The 25,831-nt window shown below is 41.4% G+C and overlaps 1 protein-coding gene across 4 annotated transcripts in view; it reads right to left on the bottom strand.

Annotated features, from left to right (window-relative positions):
- The window catches only part of LOC124273155 (calcitonin receptor-like), a 188,533-nt gene that overhangs the window by 125,678 nt on the left and 37,024 nt on the right, over positions 1 to 25,831 (bottom strand). The window contains exon 1 of one of the 4 annotated variants that reach the window (XM_046708371.1): positions 1,574 to 1,644. The exons of 1 other annotated variant lie outside the window; for it this stretch is intronic. In XM_046708371.1, the coding sequence (XP_046564327.1) occupies positions 1,574 to 1,591 (18 nt within the window). In that variant the 5' untranslated portion in view covers positions 1,592 to 1,644. Of the gene's footprint in view, positions 1 to 1,573; positions 1,645 to 25,831 lie in introns of those variants that run through there. 2 more of the 4 variants (XM_046708377.1, XM_046708376.1) reach the window with 2 other exon arrangements.

Raw genomic sequence — 25,831 nt, 5'->3', positions numbered from 1 at the left:
GACATTTCTTGCATTGTTGCATTGTTGCGCTCTGAAAAGTATTTTATATTCTACCAATGGACGACAATGCGACAACGTGTCATATTTTAACGCTGAAAACTATCGGGCCAAAATATCGCATTGTTGCATTGTCACGGAAGCCTTTAAGGGTCATTTATGATTTTAGCTTTTTCTTGAAATCTCAACACAAAAAGCGAATGGCCCTAAAAGTCTTCCGTACATTGTTGCGCTTTGGTCATTTTTTTATTTCTGTAAAGGCGACAATGCGAAAATACAACAAATCAAACATGTCCGTGCAGAGATTGAAGGAAATATGCCCGAGGCTTAAAAAAGTTCACTTCATTTTTTACTTTTGGAATGTTAACTAAAAAGTTGTAAAACACCCGATCATTCGATGTGTCTTACGTTAGTATGTTTACGAATCACTATCATCAAGTGATGACACCAGGTGTTCAAAATAAGGTCAGCGTATCCTCTCCCACCTGTCACAAAAAATATGTAATTGCAAGTCAGTTCATCATCGGTAGCACATGGTACAAGTCAGCATAAGGAACGGCATCCGACGTCATTATTGTCACTCATGCGGCAAACTAGGAAATGTTCTCCTCTTTGATAACTTTGTTCATAAAAATACCCGATGCCAGATTACTGAGTTATGATTTGATTTGAAGCGCAGACAAAACAGGTCGCCTACATTTCTATGTTAGTACGGAAGTACGTGAGGTAACACGGCAGATTGGTGTTCCTGTGATAAACTATTGGTGTATAACTAACTGCGAAAGCGGCTTTAGTTACATGCAACAGGCAGTGATGTAATTCCGTCGTCGTGCAACAGGCTTTGGTGTAATTCCGTCGTCTTGTACATGTACAAGACCGCAGACCCCGAGCTGTATGACTACACTTCTCTCCTCTACAGTATCAGCCATTATCAGAAGATATACACAATCTGTACTGCCAGAATGATAAAATAGTCAGCACTAATAATGTTAAAAAATAGTCGACACTAATATTGTTAAAAAAATAGTCGACACTAATATTGTTAAAAAATAGTCGACACTAATATTGTTAAAAAAATAGTCAGCACTAATAATGTTAAAAAATAGTCGACACTAATATTGTTAAAAAAATAGTCGGCACTAATATTGTTCATTAGTTCAATTCCTTTATGAAACTGACTCGGTTAGACATTCTTACTAAATTCAAGGAACATTTAGTGTTTTTAATGTAAAGTCTCCTTTTTGGTACAGTTCAAAAAGAAATTGCGTCAACACATGGTATGAACCCAGCCCAGGAGTTTGGTATGGCGAACACTTTAACCACGGGGCCACCCAAGCAGTCTTCTGGTCTTAATGGTATTGTTTGATCACCTAATTACTTAGCAAATATACACTACCACTCCGCGTTGAGACGAACGATCAAATCACCCGAAGACAAATATCTGATCACTATAGGTATATGTGTATCTGCAGCTTAATGGTACCTATAACATATATATTGAGGATGATGGAAACACAAGGTTTGAGAGAAGTTCCTGCAACTACTCTGGATGCTGAAAGAAAGTGAGGGTACTCACAACTGCAGCTGCTATCATCCTGACTGACAGTATCAACACTCCGCGAGTGAGATCCTCACAACGATGTCAGTGTCGCCACACTACGCTAGCGAAACAGCGGACTGTGTAAATCAATGCGGGAACTCACACTGTCAACGATGACAAGGCGTGTCACAGAAGCGCCGTATTGGCTGGAGGTGGGGAGGGAGGGGGATATCGGTCTGTGGGAGTAATACGGGGATCGGGGGGTTTGGGGGTGACATATGAACACACAGGAGACTCACGGATGGATATGAGAATTCGTGATTCGTGATTCGTACACGGATTCCACTGGACTCGTCCTGTAGAACTTTTGTTCCCGCTGCAACGAACTTGTGTTTCCATTATGCTCAATATGTATGTTATGGGCACCCGTGAAGATCCAGGTGAGACTTGGTCTTCAGCAACCCATGCTTGTCATAAGAGGCGACTAAGGGGATTCGGGTGGTCAGACTCACTGAATTGGTTGACATATGTAATCGTATCCAAATTGTGTGGATCGATGTTCATGCTGTTGATCACTGGGTTGTCTGGTCCAGATTCGATTATTTACAGACCGCCGCCATATAGCAGGAATACTGCTGAGTGCGATGTTAAACAACAAACAAACCAAACCTACGTCATAGGTAACATTCACACACCGACCCGCAGGCTGTGGCAACGGGACAAACAGTCTAAATATGCTGTCCAGATAGTGACCCTACCATGCAGAATTAGGAGTTAGGTTCTCTTAACCAAATGGGTACTATATCATACCATAACAGATTCACTGTAAAATCCGCCATGACGTCTCGGACGTTGGCTTTTGACGCTGCCAGACAAGACCACGCCTATACACACAAAGTAGTTTTGTGAATGTAACTGCACGGTTTGTAGTCATCTGGTCTAGACTGCAGTACGCTGATACAAGTCTGTAGAAATTCGATTCGCCGTTTGAGTTCGATTTCGTAGAGTCTGGTTTCGGACCAGTCGATCACTTCCTCTTGCCACTGACCTGAGACGCCCTGAACAGGGTTACGATTTAGGGCATTGTTGGTACATGTACCTTAGTCTGCTCATCACAGACTGTGAAACATTAAACGTTTAGGCCATTGCACACTGACTTCTGCCAGTTTCCAGTAGGCCATTAAGACCGGAGACGCTCCGTGAGTTGCAGACACCGCTTGTTCAGATACAAACAATGAATGAAATTAAGCACTTCACAGCTGTTTGATAAACATAATCAATACGACTGACTGACTGACTGACTGAGTTTGGTTTTACGCCGCTTTTAGCAATATTCCAGCAACATCACGGCGGGGAACACCAAAAATGCGAATCAATACGACTGACAGAAATAAATGTTTAAAATATCTGACACCCTACGTACGGCGCTACTGCTAACTGTACACAGAGCGAGTGTACAGGCGTACGTGTACGTTAACTGTACAGCACACGACAGTACATCTCATCTCACAACCAGGGGTCGTCAGTATACTGCGTCATAATGGAATCCATGTTACGGTGCGACATGGCAATGCTACCTCACAGATCACCACGACATGGCAATGCTACCTCACAGATCACCACTATAAGACCTGCATTTCTCCGGACTTGGGGACAGCGGGGTAGCCTAGAGGTTAAGGCGTTCGCTCGTCACGCCGAAGACCCAGGTTCGATTACCCACATGGGTACAATGTGTGAAGCCCATTTCTGATGTCCTCCGCCGTGATATTGCCGGAATATTGCTAAAAGCGGCGTAAAACCATACTCATTCACTCTCCGCACTGGTACAAACTTAGAACAGCACACAAACACCCCGTCATGTGCAATAATGCTGAACGCGACACGTCGTTAAACACTATTTCATCTCACCTCACTTCATCTCACCTTATTTCATCTCACCTCACTTCATCTCACCTAGATAGATGGCAGGGAAGATGCCCAAGTGCTTTTTTTATCATCCTTGTTATGGAAATGCAAATCAGCGCCTCGCACAACAATGGGACACATTCAGATTAACCGTCGCTCTGTTTTTCCGCCTGTCATCCCTGCACAATAGCATAGTGCCACTAGAGCAGAAAATAAAATCCTGACAATATGTCCGAGGCCTGTCTTAACAATATCACAGCTGATTACTTCCGAACGATTTGTATTCCTTGACATGCATTCCGTTGTATGTGTAGAGAGACCCAGGCAGGTCCCTGTTGCTGGAGTCATCAATGCAGGCAAAACGTTTAGGGTTGCCATGGTAACTAATGGAAATTTAACTATGTACCTCATCATAACTGAAGAAAAGGATTTGTTCCAACTTTTTGCATCGTCAAACTGAATTGAACATGACCTTCCGTTTTATTCATTGTTCAGGTGATACATGTACTATGATGTGCTGGCGATTAGGCGCCTGACTCTGACGATGTGGGTTCGAATCCCGGATGGGACTCCACCCAACAAAAGTACAAGAATCTGTACTCTTCTAAGAAAGTGTAATCCCAAATGTAACATGTTACATGTATTATACACTCAAATACAAGATTCAGATGGTCCATAAATATATTGATTGGTGAACTGTGGTAGATATTAGTTAATCCGCAATGCGTCCGTCTGTTCTTTTGAAAAGAAATCAACTGCAGTAGTAATGGCCGCTAGCCGGATTAAATGGTCAAACCGCCCGGTTCCATGATGACTTTTCAATCAATAACTCCTGACTCTGACCTCGCTACAACAGCCGGCTTATAGCTGGTATAAAGGGTGCGGCGTCAAACAACACACAAATATAAACCTGTCTGTCTGCGTATCAATACACCCCAAATTATTGTGTTTTCACTCCCGCTACCGATCTATGTGTTCCGGTAATTAACTTGTCTGTGCATGTGTTTGTGACAATAGCTCACCCATCTAACACTATTGGTATCACTATTCGATAGTGGATAAAAGACACGCTCATGACATAGTCGGAATGTTTAATCGAAGTTTTGTTATGAATAAAGAATGGGATTTGCCGCTTTTATTTATTTGTCTGTTTCAGACACGACCTGTGATCTGCGCGATGACCTGATAAAGCTGTGTTATTTTTACTGCTATGAGAAGCACCTGTACTGTTAGGTGACACAAATCCCAGATCATTCAGCAGATATAACTGATCGTCAGGACCCGTCCCACAAAATAAAATCACCGTAATTATGGTTCTCCAAAAGAATATCATCCCAATATTAATGTCCTGTGTTGCCGGAATGATGGAGACAGTCAGGATCAGACAATCCAGTGATTCATGATTCACCCCACCCACCCCACCCACCACCACCCATGACATGTGGCTTGTCGCGGCTGCATCCGCAACAGCATCGTACATCATTGATGAATGAGTTTGAGGATGGCAACACTTTCAGGGTTCTGTGAGGTTATTATGAGACTATATATTTCACTATTTTGATGAAAGGAAAATTTAATTGTTTTCCTGTACTTTACCGTTGCCTACTGGTTTACACGTCTGATTGTGATGTTCACCAAGGCATAGAATGCTCAAATATTATTTTACTTTGGTTCTGGTAGTAACATCTGGCAGGAATCGATTTTACTGTTTAAAATGTAAATGCTTTTTGACTGAAAAACGTTGTTTTAAGACATGCTAATGTCAAGATCTGGTAGAAATGTATACCTTTAGACCTGGAAACAGAACATTTCACCATTTTGCTTCATTTGCGCGGAAGAAAATAGATGCTGCTTGCCAAGATGAAGTCTCAGACTCGAAGTTTTCACACCAGCTGGCTCACTGGCTGGAAACGCTTTGTGACCTGGTTAACAACATGACTTCATATCACAGACTCGCATCAGTATGCGGCGTTAGGCACAAAACAGAAGCTTAGTTTTTATATAAAAAGTGTGTGAGTGGCTCCACTGCAGGACATTCCTATCCTCGCGAACACCTGGTGTCATCACTGATTTTTAGTGATCCATTCACAGAGTACTCAAGACTAGTTTGCCTTGTGCGGCGAATGAAGAGAACTATAGATATTCTAGTTTTGGAATTTTCTTGAGGCCCTGGCACCATACGTTTAGGCTTTTTTATCACCCTTGTTTCCAACTACAGATGTGGTTTTGTCATAGTCAGCAGGATTGCAAGTTAACAATATTTTGATTTATATACACCTACACACTAGATAAGCACAAGATACGTTTCCTGTGTACTTCCTCTCAAAATAGTCATGTCTCAATGTTATTCCTGCATTGGCCTTTCTAACGATTCATTCGATTCTGTATTTGCTAATATTGAAACCCATGTGAATGTGTACTATGAGTGCCATGAAACTGTCCATGTCACAGGCATTTTAACACACTGCTTCCTCGGCATATTAACATGATTTATTACCCACACGGGCTAGGATACACAGGTGATTATTTTTGTGATAATCGCACATGTGGTTTTCAGTGATTCTCAACGTTGATTGGTTAGCTCACTCTCCTACCCAGAGTTCCATGCGGCAAGCCAGCATAGTACCTCTGCCACAGGCCAGAAAAATGTGACGATTTGTCACATCTTGCACCGTCCATTCAATATCATGTACATATTTATTAACTCCTTTTATTTTTGACGAGTCTACACGTCTAATTCAACATCTTTGATAGAATGGTTTAGTTTCACTGAGAAAATATCCTAAAAAATGTAACACTATTTCGATTTGCGTAGCGATCCTTTGTTTACATAGGTTGTACGGCTCCACGTGCTGTCATCGAAGCCGACGGAGAGCAAACGATGCAACCAGTTTGATATCGAAATATGTACTGTCATAAATCTTACTGTCGCAGGTGTGGAAGAATAAACATGTAACAATGTAAAACATTGTGAAGAGCGCGCCGAAAAGCTTGCGTAAGGCCGGTATCTTCCTAATAATATGAATATGCGCGTTTGTTTACAAACAAGAGAAAAGTCCGGTCACGTGATATGCAAATTAGCCTGTGGCAGTGATGTTATCCTAAGTCATCACTGCGCCGGAGTGTGTGGTCAGCTAAGCAGAGAAGAAATATGATTTGTTGACGGAATTACTTTTCATGATCCAAGTTCATTGACAACTTTTACCGTTTCATTGATTATTACAACGTGCTGTAATCACACATTCCGAGATTTAAAAAAAACCCAAAAAGTTAAAGAATATGAATAATCTTTTTATTAGACGTTATTATTTTTCAATAAAATTGCGTTATAAATAGTAGTCTTTTTTAATGATATAATCTTTATTAAAAATAACAAAAAAATAATCGTTGTTTGTAAACAAACATGGCCGCCATTAGGCTACCACGATCAAGGTCACTGACTTAGTTAAGGTTGACGGTGACCAAAAAGGAAGATAATAAGAATTTTACAGGCCTTGAATTCCCAAAATCTGTTTGTTGTTAAAACTAAATTCGGGGAAATAGAAACAGCAAGATGCCGACGAAAGATGTTATCTGAAAGTGTAACAAGTAAGTCGCACACGGCGTCCATGCCATCGAACCAGAAAACAGCTCCTTTCTTACCGGAATCAGTGCTAAATGATCTTCTTCAAGATGACTTTTAATATCCATGCATTCCTAATCAATCCGAGAGGTTGGTCCCAGTAGCCGATGCAGAGATTGACACATTTCATAGACTCGGATTCCGACTAGAGTTATCCTTCTTGGAACTGTTGTACTCTATACTAAGACGAGAGTGTAACACGCCTTCCACAGAACAAAATGTTGTTTAATATTCAAACTTGTTGAGTTCTTGACAGAAAACTTTTTCTATATGTATTCGTAGGATGGTTGACTTTTAGATTTCTAAACGTTTAACCTTTGACTTTCCCACAGATTTACAGGTTTTTGCCAGAGTGTGTTTCAACACTACGCCTTCACCCGTCACTAGACACACGTCAGTCATGAATGAACGATGTTCCGTCGCACTGACTTGATCAAAATAATGTTTAGCTGTTATTAAGTTCAATGATATATTTAAAAGATCATTTTTATCATATTAACAAATGTTAATTAATTATTCCAGACAATATTTTTGTTGTATTTTATGATGTACTATTGTCCATAGCGTAGTTATGTTATTACCGCTGGAGAAGTTAGGTTTAATACGTGCATGAATACGAATCAGCTGTTTGAGGTCACAAGTCCTGTCTCCGGGTGGTTTTTATTTCTTGGTTCTTCTTTTAAAAGTAATTATGGGTAATAAATAGAATAACCAACTCGGTACGAGTGTTTACGGGAAATATGCCCTCGTTAAAATATTGTTTAGTGAACATTATTTCAACTCGGGCTTATTTCCCGTAATCACTCGTACCTCGTTGGTTATTCTCTAAATAACATGACTCAGTACCTACTGCCATCTTCACAGACATACAATGTTCTTTCGTCGACAGTTCAACATATATTAGTTGGATCTGTCTCGAAATGAGAGTGAGTGACTTATGTTGTGTGTGAGTTAGTGAATTGGTTTCAGCGCTGTTCTGAACGGTATTTTGGTTTATCCGGGCGTCACGGACCGATGTGGGAGGAAATCCCGGATGTCATATCTAGATACTTCGGGATATGTCAGTAAAGAAGGTATGTAACCGTTTTCCAGACAAATACGTGAATATTGCGGATTTCATACTTTTCTCCAACTGGGATTCTCGTTTCCGATCATCGTTTCCTGGTTTACCATCAGCTTCATGTCTATGTGAAGGGGCGGTGGGGTAGCCTAGTGGTTAAAGCCTTCGCTGGTCATGCTGAAGACCCGGGCTCGATTCCCCACATTGGTACAATGTGTGAAGCCAATTTCTGTTGTCCCTCGCCGTGATATTGCTGGAATATTGCTAAAAGCAAAAACACACTCACTCACTCTATGTGAAGAAGGAAGAACCCATCAGAGCCCTGCTTACGGACGACTGAATCCAGAGAGAGTACTACATTGTACCGTTCATGTGACTGTGTCAAAACATATGTAATTTGTTCGGAGCACAAAGAAATGTGCCATCTGTAACATTCAATCATGTTTGTAAACGCTGGGCACAAGATGATGGCTTATTAATTTTGTATGAATATCAAACCTTGTGTTGGGCTGGCACGCTACATACGCAACACACAGTCAATAAAGAGCTTAGATTCGTGATGTGGAAGAGTTTTAACACGATTCACATCGCATCGCCGGAAAAAAACCCTGAATACATTGTGACATGACATGACAGCTTGACAGCACGGAGGGGATGTAAGCTGTCTGGATGAGGAAGCGAGTCGTGGATGATTGGATGTCAGGTCGACGTGTCAGATCTGCCGCTACGATGAAAGAAATACAATGGCGGTGAAAGAAAAGCAAACACTATGATTACATTTAGAAATAAAAACTGATCGATTATTTTGTTTGTGTGGTGGATTTGTATTAATACTCAGTGGGTACAGTCGTCAAAAACAGTGTGGGGCTTGAACTAGTGGTATACGTTCATCGCTGTCAGCCCAACCGACCAACACACTCATACACCCGCACATGCGTACACCAACACACTCATACACCCGCACACCAGTACACCAACACACCCATGCACAATACACCCGCACACCCGTACACCAACACACTCATACACCCGCACACCCGTACACCAACACACTCATACAACTGCACACCCGTACGCCAACACATCCATGCACAATACACCCGCACACCACTACACCAACACACCCATGCAGAATACACCTGCACACCAGTACACCAACACACCCATGCACAATACACCCGCACATCCGTACACACTAACACACCCATGCACAATACACAGCACACCCGTACAGCAACACACCCATGCTCAATACACCCGCACACCAGTACACCAACACACCAACACGCCCGTACACCCGTACACCAACACACTCATACACCCGCACACCAGTACACCAACAAACCCATGCACAATACACCCGCACATCCGTACACCAACACACCTATGCACAATACACAGCACACCCGTACAACATCACACCCATGCACAATACACACGCACACCCGTACACCAACACACAAACACGCCCGTACACCCGTACACCAACACACTCATACACCCGCACACCAGTACACCAACACACCCATGCACAATACACCCGCACATCCGTACACACCAACACACCAATGCACAATACACAGCACACCCGTACAGCAACACGCCAACACGCCCGTACACCAACACACCCATGCACAATACACCCGCACACCCGTACATCAACACACCCGTATACAAGCGCACCATCACATCCATACACCTATGCACATGCACACCAGCACACTCAGACATCTGTACAGCAACACGCCCGTATACAAGCACACCCGTATACAAGCACACCTGGACATCTGTACAACAACACCCGTATACAAGCGCACCAGCACATCCGTACATCAATACACATGCACACCATTACACTCACACCTGACGTCGGAGTCCTGGGTGAGACAGTGGTATGCTATGTGTCGGGGTAGATGAACAGGACGTTCACATATAGCTGGAGCCCAGTGGTTAAGCGTCAGTTCGTTATACTCAAGTAAGTTTCTCTCATTAATACACAACATGAACTCATCTGTGATATGGGATGGTTAGAACGTAAGTGATATGACTAGGTCCCTGTCATCACGGCGTTAACCCCCCCTGAGGCAGGTATTCCTATATCGTGTTAAGTTCTTATGACGTTCATATTTCGGAACTGAATACCAGGATTATCAGTAATTGTATACAGGATACTCCCCTCATTTATCACATATACACGCTCAACTGAGCGAAGTGTTATTTAAATGGTAAATGGCACTAAAATATTTGTAATTGTTTCTACTTAACTAAGTTACTTTGCCATCAGCACACTGATCGTATATAAGATCAGCAATATATTGTGCCCCGGGGCGCCTGAGTAATGCAAGGTTACCTATAAAATTCAGTATCTGATCAACGTGATTAATTCGCACACTGGTGAATTGTTCTCGAATACCAGTCAAAAACAGAACGCGTTCGAGCGCTGCTTCAAGGGATATTAACCGAGATTAATTGGGTGGACAATACGCAAATGACGGAGAGAGACCAAATGAAGCTGATCTCGAAGGAATGGTCACTGTGCCAAGAGTATACTAATTGATGATTATGTTAAATCTCACAGGTTCAAAAGTGCAAGCATGTATGGCTAAACGAATCCATTGGTATTTTACACTATAACACCTGTTTAGAATGTAAACGCATGCAAACGTGTTTAGTGTTTAAACCGTAACCACTTTTCACATTTGGTGCGTTCTGGACACGACATCTCAACATGTCTGGGATCTAAATATCTTTAGTTAGGAACCATACAAAGATTTTACTCTAAACAACAATACAATATAAAAAGGGGCTATACATCGCCAGCAACTGAGGGAAGAACACCAAATTAGAGACCATGGGGTGAAGGACTACACATAACCAAATTAGAGACCATGGGGTGAAGGTTTACACATCACCAAATTAGAGACCAATGGGTGAAGGACTACACATCAACAAATTATAGACCATGGGGTGAAGGACTACACATCATCAAATTAGAGACCATGGGGTGAAGGACTACACATCACCAAATTAGAGACCATGGGGTGAAGGTTTACACATCACCAAATTAGAGACAAATGGGTGAAGGACTACACATCACCAAATTAGAGACCACGGGGTGGAGGACTACACATCATCAAATTAGAGACCATGGGGTGAAGGACTACACATCAACAAATTAGAGACCATGGGGTGAATAACTACACATCATCAAATTAGAGACCATGGGGTGAAGGACTACACATCACCAAATTAGAGACCATGGGGTGAAGGACTACACATCACCAAATTAGAGACCATGGGGTGGAGGACTACACATCATCAAATTAGAGACCATGGGGTGAAGGACTACACATCACCAAATTAGAGACCATGGGGTGAAGGACTACACATCAACAAATTAGAGACCATGGGGTGAATAACTACACATCACCAAATTAGAGGCCACGGGGTGGAGGACTACACATCATCAAATTAGAGACCATGGGGTGAAGGACTACACATCATCAAATTAGAGACCACGGGGTGGAGGACTACACATCACCAAATTAGAGACCATGGGGTGAAGGACTACACATCACCAAATTAGAGACCATGGGGTGAAGGACTACACATCACCAAATTAGAGACCATGGGGTGAAGGACTACACATCACCAAATTAGAGACCATGGGGTGAAGGACTACACATCACCAAATTAGAGACCACGGGGTGAAGGACTACACATCATCAAATTAGAGACCATGGGGTGAAGGACTACACATCACCAAATTAGAGGCCACGGGGTGGAGGACTACACATCACCAAATTAGAGACCATGGGGTGAAGGACTACACAGCACCAAATTAGAGACCATGGGGTGAAGGACTACACATCACCAAATTAGAGACCATGGGGTGAAGGTTTACACATCACCAAATTAGAGACAAATGGGTGAAGGACTACACATCAACAAATTAGAGACCATGGGGTGAATAACTACACATCATCAAATTAGAGACCATGGGGTGAAGGACTACACATCACCAAATTAGAGACCATGGGGTGAAGGACTACACATCACCAAATTAGAGACCATGGGGTGGAGGACTACACATCATCAAATTAGAGACCATGGGGTGAAGGACTACACATCACCAAATTAGAGACCACGGGGTGGAGGACTACACATCATCAAATTAGAGACCATGGGGTGAAGGACTACACATCACCAAATTAGAGACCATGGGGTGAAGGACTACACATCACCAAATTAGAGACCATGGGGTGAAGGACTACACATCACCAAATTAGAGACCACGGGGTGAAGGACTACACATCACCAAATTAGAGACCATGGGGTGAAGGACTACACATCACCAAATTAGAGACCATGGGGTGAAGGACTACACATCACCAAATTAGAGACCACGGGGTGAAGGACTACACATCACCAAATTAGAGACCATGGGGTGAAGGACTACACATCACCAAATTAGAGACCATGGGGTGAATAACTACACATCACCAAATTAGAGGCCACGGGGTGGAGGACTACACATCACCAAATTAGAGACCATGGGGTGAAGGACTACACATCATCAAATTAGAGACCACGGGGTGAAGGACTACACATCACCAAATTAGAGACCACGGGGTGGAGGACTACACATCACCAAATTAGAGACCATGGGGTGAAGGACTACACAGCACCAAATTAGAGACCACGGGGTGAAGGACTACACATCACCAAATTAGAGACCATGGGGTGAAGGTCTACACATCACCAAATTAGTGACCACGGGGTGGAGGACTACACATCACCAAATTAGAGACCATGGGGTGAAGGACTACACATCACCAAATTAGAGACCATGGGGTGAAGGACTACACATCACCAAATTAGAGGCCACGGGGTGGAGGACTACACATCACCAAATTAGAGACCATGGGGTGAAGGACTACACATCACCAAATTAGAGACCACGGGGTGAAGGACTACACATCACCAAATTAGAGACCATGGGGTGAAGGACTACACATCACCAAATTAGAGACCATGGGGTGAAGGACTACACATCATCAAATTAGAGACCATGGGGTGAAGGACTACACATCACCAAATTAGAGACCATGGGGTGGAGGTCTACACATCACCAAATTAGAGACCATGGGGTGAAGGACTACACATCAACAAGGAACAGGTTCGTATGCTGCCGAGGTTTTTAAAAGTTGCTTTTATAAATGGATTGTTAGTGTATGACTGTATGAAACCCAAAACGTTTTGAAGTTATTCACCAAACTTCCATAACCCCTATGAAATACTAATAAACAAACAGTAGATGCCGTGGAATTGTGGGATGTGGGAGGTCTATACTGATTTCCTCTATTATATACAAGGAAGTTCAGTGTGTCTATTAATGAATGAGAAACTACAAACTAAGTTACGAGACAATGTCACCGTGGGATTCAGTACACGAAGTATAGCATTGCTATACATTTCTATGCCAGATGAAAGCTATACCACACACATATTAACCCGATACCATTGACACAGATGTCCCTGTAACTAATATCGTTTATCAGGCTCTTTGAAGCGTAACATCACTCCACGGAGCTGCATACAGCATTATACATGTGTTCGATATTCAAAATTGGAGTGATCGGGTCAAACCAAGGTTACCACTTCACCAGCATCCAGGGTTCATTAGATACAACTTTAGTTAACGGCGTTAAGGAAAACGTAAACGTTCTGTGAAATCTAAACAAATAGATATAAAACAAGATGTCAGTCAGGAGGGGAGTAAACACAACAACCATGTATATTGATTGCTCAAACAACGAGAGGTGTTGCGCTGCCGGTATCCATTTTTATTAAGAAAGAGCAAAATAACGCGAAGAAAAATTATTCAGAGATGCAAAATCATCGCAGTTCTAATTTTATATTCTATAATATTTATATCAACAACCAAAACGTAATTCCCCTGAAATGTTTGAGAATACATATATACTATCAGTACATAATCAGTAGTTAATCCATTACCGACCCTTGAAGTATCGATCACACCCCAGGATTCAACAGATATTTGCAGCATATCACACGTAATTTCAATGGGCAAACAAGATTAAGTTGGGACATACCTTGGTGAACAGGTATGCATGCGGATTTTCCACATATCACACACCACGTACATCCATGGATGAAAGTCAATGTTATCCATACATACACGTGCTTCCATGGATGAAGGTCGATGTTACCCACATAGATACCGCGTGCATCCATGGACGCAAGTAAATGTTACCCTTCCATATACATCGTGCAGTCATGGATCAAAGTCAATGTTACCTTTCCGGTGTACCACGTGCGTCCATGGATGAAAGTCAATGTTACCCTTTCATATACCATGTGCGTCAATGGATGAAAGTCAATGTTACCCTTTCATATACCACGTGCTTCCATTGGTGAAAGTCAATGTTACCCATATAGATAGCGCGTGCATTCATTGAGGAAAGTCAATGTTACCCATAGATTTACCACGTGCATTCATGGAGGAAAGCCAATGATCTCGTATATATACCACGTGCATCCATGGATGAAAGTCAATGTTACCCAACTATATACTACGAACATCCATGGATTAAAGTCCATGTTACCATACACATACCGCGTGCATCCATGGATGAAAGCCAATGTTACCCATACACATACCATGTGCATCCATGGATGAAAATCAGTGTTACTTAAACATATACCGCGTGCATCCATGGATGAAAGTCAATGTTACCAATACACATATCACATGCTTCCATGGATGAAAATCAGTGTTACTTAAACATATACCACGTGCATCCATGGATGAAAGTCAATGTTACCCATACACATACCACGAGCATCCATGGATGAAAATCAGTGTTACTCAATCATATACCACTTGCTTCCATGGATGAAAGTCAATGTTACCTATACATATACCACGTGCATCCATGGATGAAAGTCCATGTTTTGCGCACACATATACCACGTGCATCAATGGATGAAAGTCAATGTTACCTATACACATACCACGTGCATCCATGGATGAAAATCAGTGTTACTCAAACACATACCGCGTGCATCCATGGATGAAAGTCAAAGTCCCTACGTACGTACACTGCTGCACTGCTGTCTTCATGCGTGTCCTACTACGAACACTGACCAACGTCCACATAATGTGAAATACATTATACGAAGGGTATTTTGCTTTTTTTGTCAACATGTTAATCTCATTATGAGTGAAATGTCATTTCTTATGAACAGACACGAATACACTTTATACAGCAATGGTTTTACCTTTGTGTCTGAATGGTATTTATACCAAAAACAAAATTATTTGTAACACGCTGTAATAAAGAATATATACAATTCACTCACAGCCCAAACTGAGTGATTGCCTATTTCTGTAGATGCACTAGACCAGCGTCGAGACTGAGGCGGAGGATTAACCTTTAGTCTGGAAGGTACTGATCAGAAAACAAAAAAAAAACGCTTCTTTTTTAACTGAAATCAGGTCACAATAAAAAGTATATAATTCACTTACAACCTATATATCCCTTGGGATTTTAATCGCGTAAAATACGAAAGACTTCATAGTCATGTGCAACCTTGAAAAATGGTCGATAACCGCACATTTTAATTATCGACGTTGAGTTTAAGGTTTTTAATGTATTTAATAATGGCGATACGCTTGCACGTAATACATTTTAAATGTCATGTCATTCGAGTAGGAAGACGTTAATGACCACCATACTGTATACTTCGACTTGGTATGTTTGGCAATACCGGATAATCTGAAGTAAAGCAACGCTAGTTGGGTGAATGGGTACATCAGTTCGAGGCTTCGAGTCTAACACCCGGGGCATCCTGGGCTGTTAAATACAATTACAATGGATTGACTTGTGTTGTGCGTCGGCATGCACATCATCAAAGCCAGTTGTCGGATACTCCCTGTATAAATAGGGCCCGTAAGTCTAGGCGCTACTTCCGGTAATAGATTTCCGGTCACATGCATGTATTCAACAACCAGTTCTGCTTCCAAATTGCGCGAACGTAAAATATGACTCCACTTGACTGGACCAAGTGTACTAGTGTGTCTTTGTTGCCTGTTGCATGTAATAGTTTTCGAGTCACACAGCGTGTGTCGAGTATGAATAGCAAAGACATGCCTTGTGTAACAGTGCTGCCGCAATTGCCGCAAAACGTTGTTTGTCACCGGAAGTACTAAAGTCTCGCAAAGTGTCGTGACCTACTTACGGGCCCTTAGGGCATCACGTAAAGGATACACGTGTTTGTACAACCAAACCTCAAATCACATATGACAGATGTTAACTTGATGTTATGGCATACTCATCTTACTGGCAGCACCGGGTGTCAATGGCTGCCCCTGCTGGTTGCCCGTAAACAAGTTGGCTATTCCGTCTCTATCTCCGTTAAGGCTTTCTCCAATAACCGTCAAGTATAGATGTCAGGGGGTAGTGTTATGTTTGCTATCGATCTCTCATACATTGACCAGCAGTTGAACCGTTAAACCGCCTGTCGTTTAGTGTTTGTGCTATCGGAGTAGACTTTGTATCTTGTATACATTGATGCCATGGTTGATAACGCATGTGACAGTATGCCAATCTCCTGTTTCTATTCATGGTTTATTGATAATGAAATATACACCAAGTCATATTCTATATAATTAAATAACCTACTTTGTACTGAGTTCAGTAAGTGTGTGGCTGAGTATTTCTAGTATGGCGAATCATCGTAATGATGGAGACCAGCCCAAGGTGATTCAGATAAACCAACAACGTCAATATTTCCACTGCTTCCCCTTTTTGGTTGACCTCGGAGGAAAGGATAAGTGTGTAGGTTGGGTTTAAAACCGATTTGAAAAGTATTTCAGTTTTATCACCGCCTGTCAGCTGTAGAGGAAAACCCGGAATGATGCAGGTCTCATGTTCTTCTTGCCTACGAGCTGCTGACAGACAGGATTCCAACCCACTATCACAGACACCCACTTCCGTCTGTTTAAACTACCTTAACACAGATAAGAGAACTCACTACAAGGTCCTTCTCTGTGTGAGTCAGAGTTTAGCATTTAGCATTTAGCAATGCCAGTTTAGACACAAGAAAGGGCCTTCACACAACAGGTATTTATCAAACTGGGTAATCGAACCTGGGCCTTCGTCATGACGTATAACTCACAGCAATATCCGAACGGTACCCTCCTACATATGCTCCACACACTTCATGTCGGGAGATAACACATACCAGCCAACCCATGGCCTCCCCATCGGATCTCCACTTTCACCATTAATCACAGATCTTTATGAGCCACCTTGCCACCCATGAACAGATTCCCCATAACACCCCTCTGCTGCTTCTGCGAAGTAGTTGACACTTTTGTCATCTTGCACCTCAACAACGACCCCAAACCTCTACTGGACTACCTCAACAACCAAACCCACGTATCCAGTTCGCCAAGGAAAAAATTCCTTGAAGGACACATATATAACAACAAGCTCTAGTCCATTGTATATCGTAAACTAAACCACACAAACAGTTACCTTCAGTACGCCTCCAACCATCAAGATGGAATCATCGTTTTGTATGAATATCAGCAAAACTCCTTCAGCTTTCTACATTTGCGTTTCTTTCTTGCAGAGTATATGTACACATCCCAATCATAGATATACATGTATATAGGTAAACTCCAGGTTATTGAACTTGGTCAGTTATACTAACAGTTAATTACTTGTCGCCATAAATACTAAATGCTGTATCCATTACATCGTTATTGTTTCGTTGATATATATCATCTTGTTAATTGTAACCTTACATTATATCATTATCATATATTTCAGCCATATCAGTTGATATATTCACGTCAGTTACAATGATAAACGAAGTTATTCGACACTGGAATAAAAGCTATATTCATCATAAACAGTGATTCAATAACCCTGAGAGTATTAGTCTCAACCTTCTCTTCAATAAAAAAGACAAAACGTTAAATAATTCAATTACACAAGAACAACCGGTAAATGCGAGTGACAGATAGGATGATATTTCTTATGTGTCTAGACCTAGGAAAAATATTACTTCTTATACGTGTATAATGTTTTGACTGACAAAATACCACGGTTATTGGATTTCAGCCTATCTACTCAGACAAGCGATCTGAAAACTTTGCCATCAATCAAGATTTAATCGCCGTTAATAGAACAAGGGGGATGGGAAAGCCATGAAGTACTGGAACACCAGATTCAACTGAAGTATTCCCTGTGGGCTTCAGGATTCGTCTTGGCCACGGTTGTCGATAGCATCAGGCCCGGCCTGATAGAAATAAGATGTCCGTGATGCAATATCAAATGTCTGAATAACGGGATCGACACGTTTAGTGTAGACTGAGGACAACCCTAAGTGTGCCTGGCCATACAACAGGTATATGATGTGTTTCGCTACTTGGTATCACGTGTGTGAGGCTTCAACTCTCGTAATCGTTTCCCCCGCCGCTGAATGTATTGTTTTTCACACCTATATAACCAGTAATGAAGAAATAACATTGAGTCAGTGTCCACTCTTGTGAAGCCCATTTCTGGTATCCCCCTCAGCGATATTGCTGGAGCATTGCTAAAAGCGGGGTAAAACCATACTCACTCACTCAGTGTCCCCTCTCAATAAAATTTCAACATCATATGATTGTTTATAACACACACATCCACACACAAATACGCACACTCCCTCTCTCGCGCGGACGTACACACACACGCACAGAGCATAAGCTGCTGAATAATGACTTGTTGCCCTTCTGGCGTTGTTCACCCGTCGCCATCACTGACTATCAGCGATCCACTCGAGGGTCTGCGACTGGTCATTCTGTTGGGTTGACATTATTGCAACAACAACAAATCCTCACTTTCATCGTTATATCTGAAGGAATTGTTGTCAGTAGACATCGGAGAATAGGGAATCGTAATTTTGGAGGTACATGTTTATGACCGTGTTAACAAAGGTTCAAGTACACTTGATATAAATCGAGAATCACCGTCTGGCGTTGATGTTTTAAAGACATTTCCCAGTTTATACAGATTCCAAATACAATACATATAGTAAACGTAGCATTATGTTTAGAATTCAACCCTTCAATGTTGAAAAATGAAAACAAAATTATTGACGTGCCACATTCCAATCATGTGTGTCCAGGCACACTAGAAACAATGACTTGTTAGTTTCACACCTTTGAAACACGTTTACTCATATTTAGCTTTTAGTTGTTTCTAAATAGGATACATAATTACTTTAATCACAAGAACACGCTCGGTGGGTAAAGTGTTGGCTCGTTACACCGAGGTTCGAATTTTATATGGGTGAATGGGTAAAATTATACCGCGTTAATTAGACAGAACAGTGCCGGTTCACCATGCTGTCTGACCTGAACGTCGAAATGTTTACAGAGTAATTTGATAAATGAACACCACCTCTGAAATGAATTTGTTTAAAGGTTACACCAGTGCGAGATAGGCTTAACACCGTTCTAAACAGATCTCTAGTTACATCAGGGTGTGTTGGCTTCATGACAGAGGAGAGACCGACTGGTCCAGGCCTCAGACGTTTATATACTTTAGTGAAACCCATGAGCGTGGGTAAGGCTGATATTTTGTTTGTTTTTTTTTTAACACCGCCCTCAGCAATATTCCAGCTATATGGCGGTAGTCTATAAATAATCGATCAGACAATCGATTGATTAACTTCATAAGCATCGATCTACGCAAACGGGATGCGATGACATATGTCAACCAAGTCTGCGAGCCTGACCTCCCGATTCCGTTAGTTGTCTCTTACAAGCACGGGTTACTGAAGATCAATTCTAACCCGTATCTTCGCGGGTTTACTGATATACCTACAAACATAATCAGGTTGAACTTTGAACCAGGGGACGCAACTCTACACAGCTAATTGCGGCGCCTTAGACGTCTGGTCCAACCGAGTGAGAGGGTGGGTTCAAGTTGACCCTTCAAATACAGGCAAGCCCTGAGAAATCAACGATTGCTCCGTGAATCCCTCGGGAACAACTGTGGTGCAGACCAGCCATGACTTATAATGAGGATGAATCTCGGATCAAAGGATCCTCGCTTGCGAAATACGCAAGTCAACACAGGGACTCAGACGACATGGTCACCTGCACCCACCCATGGGAAGCCACATCAGTAAGGATTAGTACAAATCCTATTAAGGATTAAAGGTTATAACATCGTTAAAGCTGCGCCAACCTGGAAATGGCTCCAGTACTATTGAAGCACACTTTTCACACAAAGCTCTAACAACAGATTCCTCGAGGTCTAGAGCCACCTGGAAATTGACTGGTTTAGATCGACTCCAGCCCTGATACTTTTATCTTGGAGTTCATTGCCACTCGAACGGAGAAACGCATTTAAGATGATATTTCTGTGTTGTACGTCCCAAAGCAGACATTACGCAGTAAACATTTCCAAGCTGTTTGCGGCACCAACAGAGCATTTGCCATTTCAATGCCGATGCCCTAAAGCCATGTCTGTTGTATATCTTGCCCCTTATACCATAAAGTCGACACAATCCGAGAGGTAGACTGCATTATGTTCTAATAAAACTATACGTCGTGTTGATACTCCTTAACACGTAGACCGTCTATAGGATGCCAACACGTTACTTATGGTAAACTCACAGGATTTGGTTATTAGGGGACAAGACCAAAAGTTGCAGCTCCAGTGGAGTTGCGCAAGTTTTACGTTCCCATCTATCATGGACATAAAATGAGAGAAACAGGCATAAAGAAGGTGTTGATAGGAATGACTGAAATCAAACTATGGGGCATGTTAATCTAGGCATGTTGTAAACGTTAAAAACATGAGTTAGTTGAGTCAATCACCATATCTATACACATGAAACTTCAGCGCCAGAGAACAGTCTCCATCATCTGCCAAAACATATTCCCTTGGGCGCAAAAAAGGTAAAACAGACACAAAAACACTTGACAATGAATCCCGAAAACATCCTATCGTCCTTCTTGCATAGTGTCTCATGAGATATGCTATCTGTTTTAATCTAAACTATATTATCAGCCTTCTACTAAAGTATGCGGTCAATCTCTGTAAATGTCGACATGTTATAAACCTTCTACTAAAGTATAAAGTCCATCGCGGACTATGTACAAACTCACTGATGAAATTTAGTCTATATTTGATAGTAGTAATATGTTACAATTCTTCTCACAAACTATGCTGTCACGCATACGTTAACAGGTATAAATAAACTCTCTGATAAAGTGTGCGGCCAATGGCTGTATATGTAAGGCGTTATCAACCTAATGGTGAAGTATGCTATCTCATAACTTTCTTGCAAAGCACATTGTCTCCTTGCATGTTTATCACCTCAAATACAAGTTAGACATTTCAATCTCCTTAATGTAAGACCTTCAACTCTCTTATAAACGCAGTCTTCTGATATTCAAATAGAAGCGAGACAATAATATGTATGAAAACCATTCTCAGCTAAAATCAGAAAAATTGTAAAAAAACATTTGGTCAACCGTCTCATCTAACATATTATCATGTGTAACATACCGCTCATGTGTAAAACATGCTGTCTGCACTTTTATATACATTATTTCAATTGCCTCTCACGGGATATATGCCGCCAGTCGTCCTGCATGTAAGACATGATCTCATCCTTCTCACATGTACATGGTTCGTATTTTAAAGAAATATTAAGTCAACAAAATTCTTTATTGTTATCAAAACAACTTGTGAATACTCGTGTGTGCGCGTTTAAAGTTATTTTTTGTCAGAAAAACTTAACTAAAGTAATTTGCCAGAACACCTGGTGTTATAATTGATTTTCAGTGAGCCATTCATTTCATTTCCAATGCCTTGTAGCCTTTTCGCCAACTGGAGTCGGTTTTGCTGATAATCCGAGTTGGTTATTCTCTAGCAATAAAGTTTTAGTAAGTAAAATGTGCGTTAAAATTTGTCATATTTTCTGCATATACAGTATCATGAGAAACAGTCCTCTCTAGTGTGTTGAACCGAATCCCCTTTTGAGCGTGAACACGGGTAATTATCCTTAAACCAAATACAGATACAGAGGCATTGTACAACAGATCCTCGCTAATCCCTATCTTCCGGTTAATTATGAATTAATGTCAGCCCATTATAGACTCATATTTACAGAGGATTACAGACACAATACTGAAAAATATGACTGTTTGTACAATAACGCTTATTACCAGGCCTGCCCTGGAAGCACCCCATCTTAGCGAGATCCCTATTCAGTAGGAGTAATAGTGAAACACGGGCATCATACCGTTGTCATTGTCAGCCACTATTAGGAGCAGATCTGTTTCACACTGTCAGCCCAATGTCCGGAAGCGAAGAAGATTTGTTAGTTGACAGGCCGAGAATAGCTTGCCGTTATTGTCTCCCGTCCCGAGGTCTATATCGCGGAGGTAATCCTTTTGTGACGTCCTGGATTGTTCACAGAGAGTAGTGACTGGATGTGCACTGTGTAGGCTTTACTCAACGATACTGAAGCCATACATAAAGCTCCCAATTGTCCTGTATTCGGTAGATTCTTTCACATGGATTCCTTGAAAAGCCAAAGTGGCAACTGTGTTATAAATGGAGCGTTATGGAGACTGTTAGTATTGGCTGGCTGGAGTTTAACACCAACTTGGATGAGTTCAGCCGGTTAATGCTGCATGTATAGGCCCTAAACGTCGCTGTAGTTAGCTACACTGGATTTATACATGTGCTTATAGAAAATACTCATTGCATTTTTTGTCTCTGATCAAGACATTGTTACTTCTGTAACCTTCATATCGGACGTATGATATTTTCCTACTTCTATGTATGATTTGACATCGTAACGAGATCGCATCTGTGTCGAAGACAATAAATGTTACGCATTTTAACTGGTTTGTGCGGTAACATGCTTTAGTAGGCTTTTTGTTTCCATTTTACTCTTTCCAAAACACCTGGTGCCGACACTGATTTTCAAAAATTCAGTCAGATATTTATTTTCAATTTGCGACTAATATAATCTGTTTGGCGGATTAACCTCTAGGCTTGACATTTTATATTTATGATTAGGGAGAGGGGTTTGTACCTTTTTCTTATATCATCTTAATTGAAGATTAACACCCATCCTTAACTGTTAAAATGACGAACACTGGAGTCAGTTTTATGAGACCGTGAATGGCCACCCATCGGTCGTTGAGTTTGGAACAACCACAAACCAGCAGGAACAAAGTAGCATTGGAGAAGGTTGTCTGTGCTGGCTACGTTGAGGAAAATATATATGCCACTGAAGTCGGCCTTACAAGGCTCAATCCCCAGTAGAGTTTAACACAACCAGTAAGGTTATTGTCCCTCAGTATCTCCCTCGGGATTGAGATCCTTGATTGAGTCTACATGTTGTCTGTGTTGATTGTGTATAAGACATGCAATACTCATTACTTGTTTTATCTTAACGCCGCGTTTTGGCGACAGGAGGATCATATTCTAAACTTTCAGGTTAAGCTGGAATAATCAATAGTGCAGCTCCTAATTGTCCCGTTTTACTGGTTTCTTCCACATCGATCCCTCGAAAGCTAAAATGGACACTGTGTTATCAATAAAGTGTTATTGGGGCTGTTAGTGTGGACTGGATAGAGTTCAGCACTCGGCTATACTAAAGGTTAAGTCCTTTATTGCTCCATGTTGGGCCTGAATATTACCGTTTCCTTTATCGAAAGAAACTTATCAGACGGATGATACTGTACAAATGAGCCTATTCACAAGTGAGCGTTTTCTTAAATGAGCGTATTCACAAATTCTACAAATTGATTTGAAACACCAACGGTATAGTCAGCATTTTGATATTTTACTATTGCACATGAATTTGATGTCAAATATAATATTATATAAAACATAAATGACTTCTTCGTTGAATTCTATTCCCTGGATAAGACCAGAACAGACACAATCACAACTGCCAAACATACACAGTCAAATCCAGTATCTGGTCAATGGCTTAGCTATTCCACAGTGAGTTCGCTACTAACAGAACCTGACAAAGCTACAATATCTAATGGCGGTGGAGTATCCATCTCTAACATGTGAAAGATTTGATAGAAGCTGTCTGATGTATTTGTCGGAAATCATTCCACTTATTCGTTCTCAGTGCCGGGCGGAGAATGAAAAGTGTGGATACCACGAGTTGTACAATCACCCATCATGTGCATGGACCGAGCCAGACAGGTTGAAATGGAGATATGAAATCACTGTCCCATTTGATTGTGCAAATCAGATAACTACATTATGATAAATTACTTCATCATTGATGGCGACTTTATATTTGGACTGCGTCTGCGGAAAACTTTCCTGTTTATCAGGCTATCGGAACATATAGACGTTCCTAGTGGCATTCAGGTCAAAGCACAAAGCAATTTGTACATCGACATATATTATTTCGAACAAATACCTAATCTACATCATTTCTAACACCACTATTCCACGCGACAAACGTCTTTCCCTGCTCCATGGGGCATGTGTCATTTATCAGTGACATATTACCATTCTTATCTTCAGAGATTCGGGACTATTTGTAAGGAATGGAATCAACTGAGCTCTACTGAACAAACAATATCTACTTCTCGTCCTCAAAAAATACATATATGTGCAATTTGAGGACAGAACATTTCCAGCTGAAGAAGACACCCCATAGAAAATTGTGCCCATTCTTTCCAGATGTTTCGCTGTGGACGAGAGTCATAAACTGTTTTCGGATAGCAAAAATCAAGTTAAGATAATTTGGGATAAGGACAACAAATAATATCCAGAAGTCAGAGTTTCAATCGACCATGCAGTTTTTACAAAGGTTTGAAAGTGCTGCGAACAACAGCATGTTTCAGCATGATACAAAAGCATCCGATGCAAAATTTTGATTTGAAACATATGTTTTGTTTCAGGTGAACAATTGAATTTTCTTTTTCCTGTTGTCTGTTTTCGGTGACAGCTACCACCTGTGAGGCAGGATACATTTTTCTTCGCTAACACATGATGAGAGAATAGCTTGCCGTTATTGTCTCCCGTCCCGAGGTCTATATCGCGGAGGTAATCCTTTTGTGACGTCCTGGATTGTTCACAGAGAGTAGTGACTGGATGTGCACTGTGTAGGCTTTACTCAACGATACTGAAGCCATACATAAAGCTCCCAATTGTCCTGTATTCGGTAGATTCTTTCACATGGATTCCTTGAAAAGCCAAAGTGGCAACTGTGTTATAAATGGAGCGTTATGGAGACTGTTAGTATTGGCTGGCTGGAGTTTAACACCAACTTGGATGAGTTCAGCCGGTTAATGCTGCATGTATAGGCCCTAAACGTCGCTGTAGTTAGCTACACTGGATTTATACATGTGCTTATAGAAAATACTCATTGCATTTTTGTCTCTGATCAAGACATTGTTACTTCTGTAACCTTCATATCGGACGTATGATATTTTCCTACTTCTATGTATGATTTGACATCGTAACGAGATCGCATCTGTGTCGAAGACAATAAATGTTACGCATTTTAACTGGTTTGTGCGGTAACATGCTTTAGTAGGCTTTTTGTTTCCATTTCACTCTTTCCAAAACACCTGGTGCCGACACTGATTTTCAAAAATTCAGTCAGATATTTATTTTCAATT

The sequence above is a fragment of the Haliotis rubra genome, unplaced genomic scaffold, assembly GCF_003918875.1.
Source record: "Haliotis rubra isolate DU_JTF1 unplaced genomic scaffold, ASM391887v1 Scf177, whole genome shotgun sequence".
NCBI classification, from domain to species: domain Eukaryota; kingdom Metazoa; phylum Mollusca; class Gastropoda; order Lepetellida; family Haliotidae; genus Haliotis; species Haliotis rubra.
The sequence above is the reverse complement of the archived record's forward strand: the minus strand, read 5'-3'. Positions and strand labels throughout refer to the sequence as shown.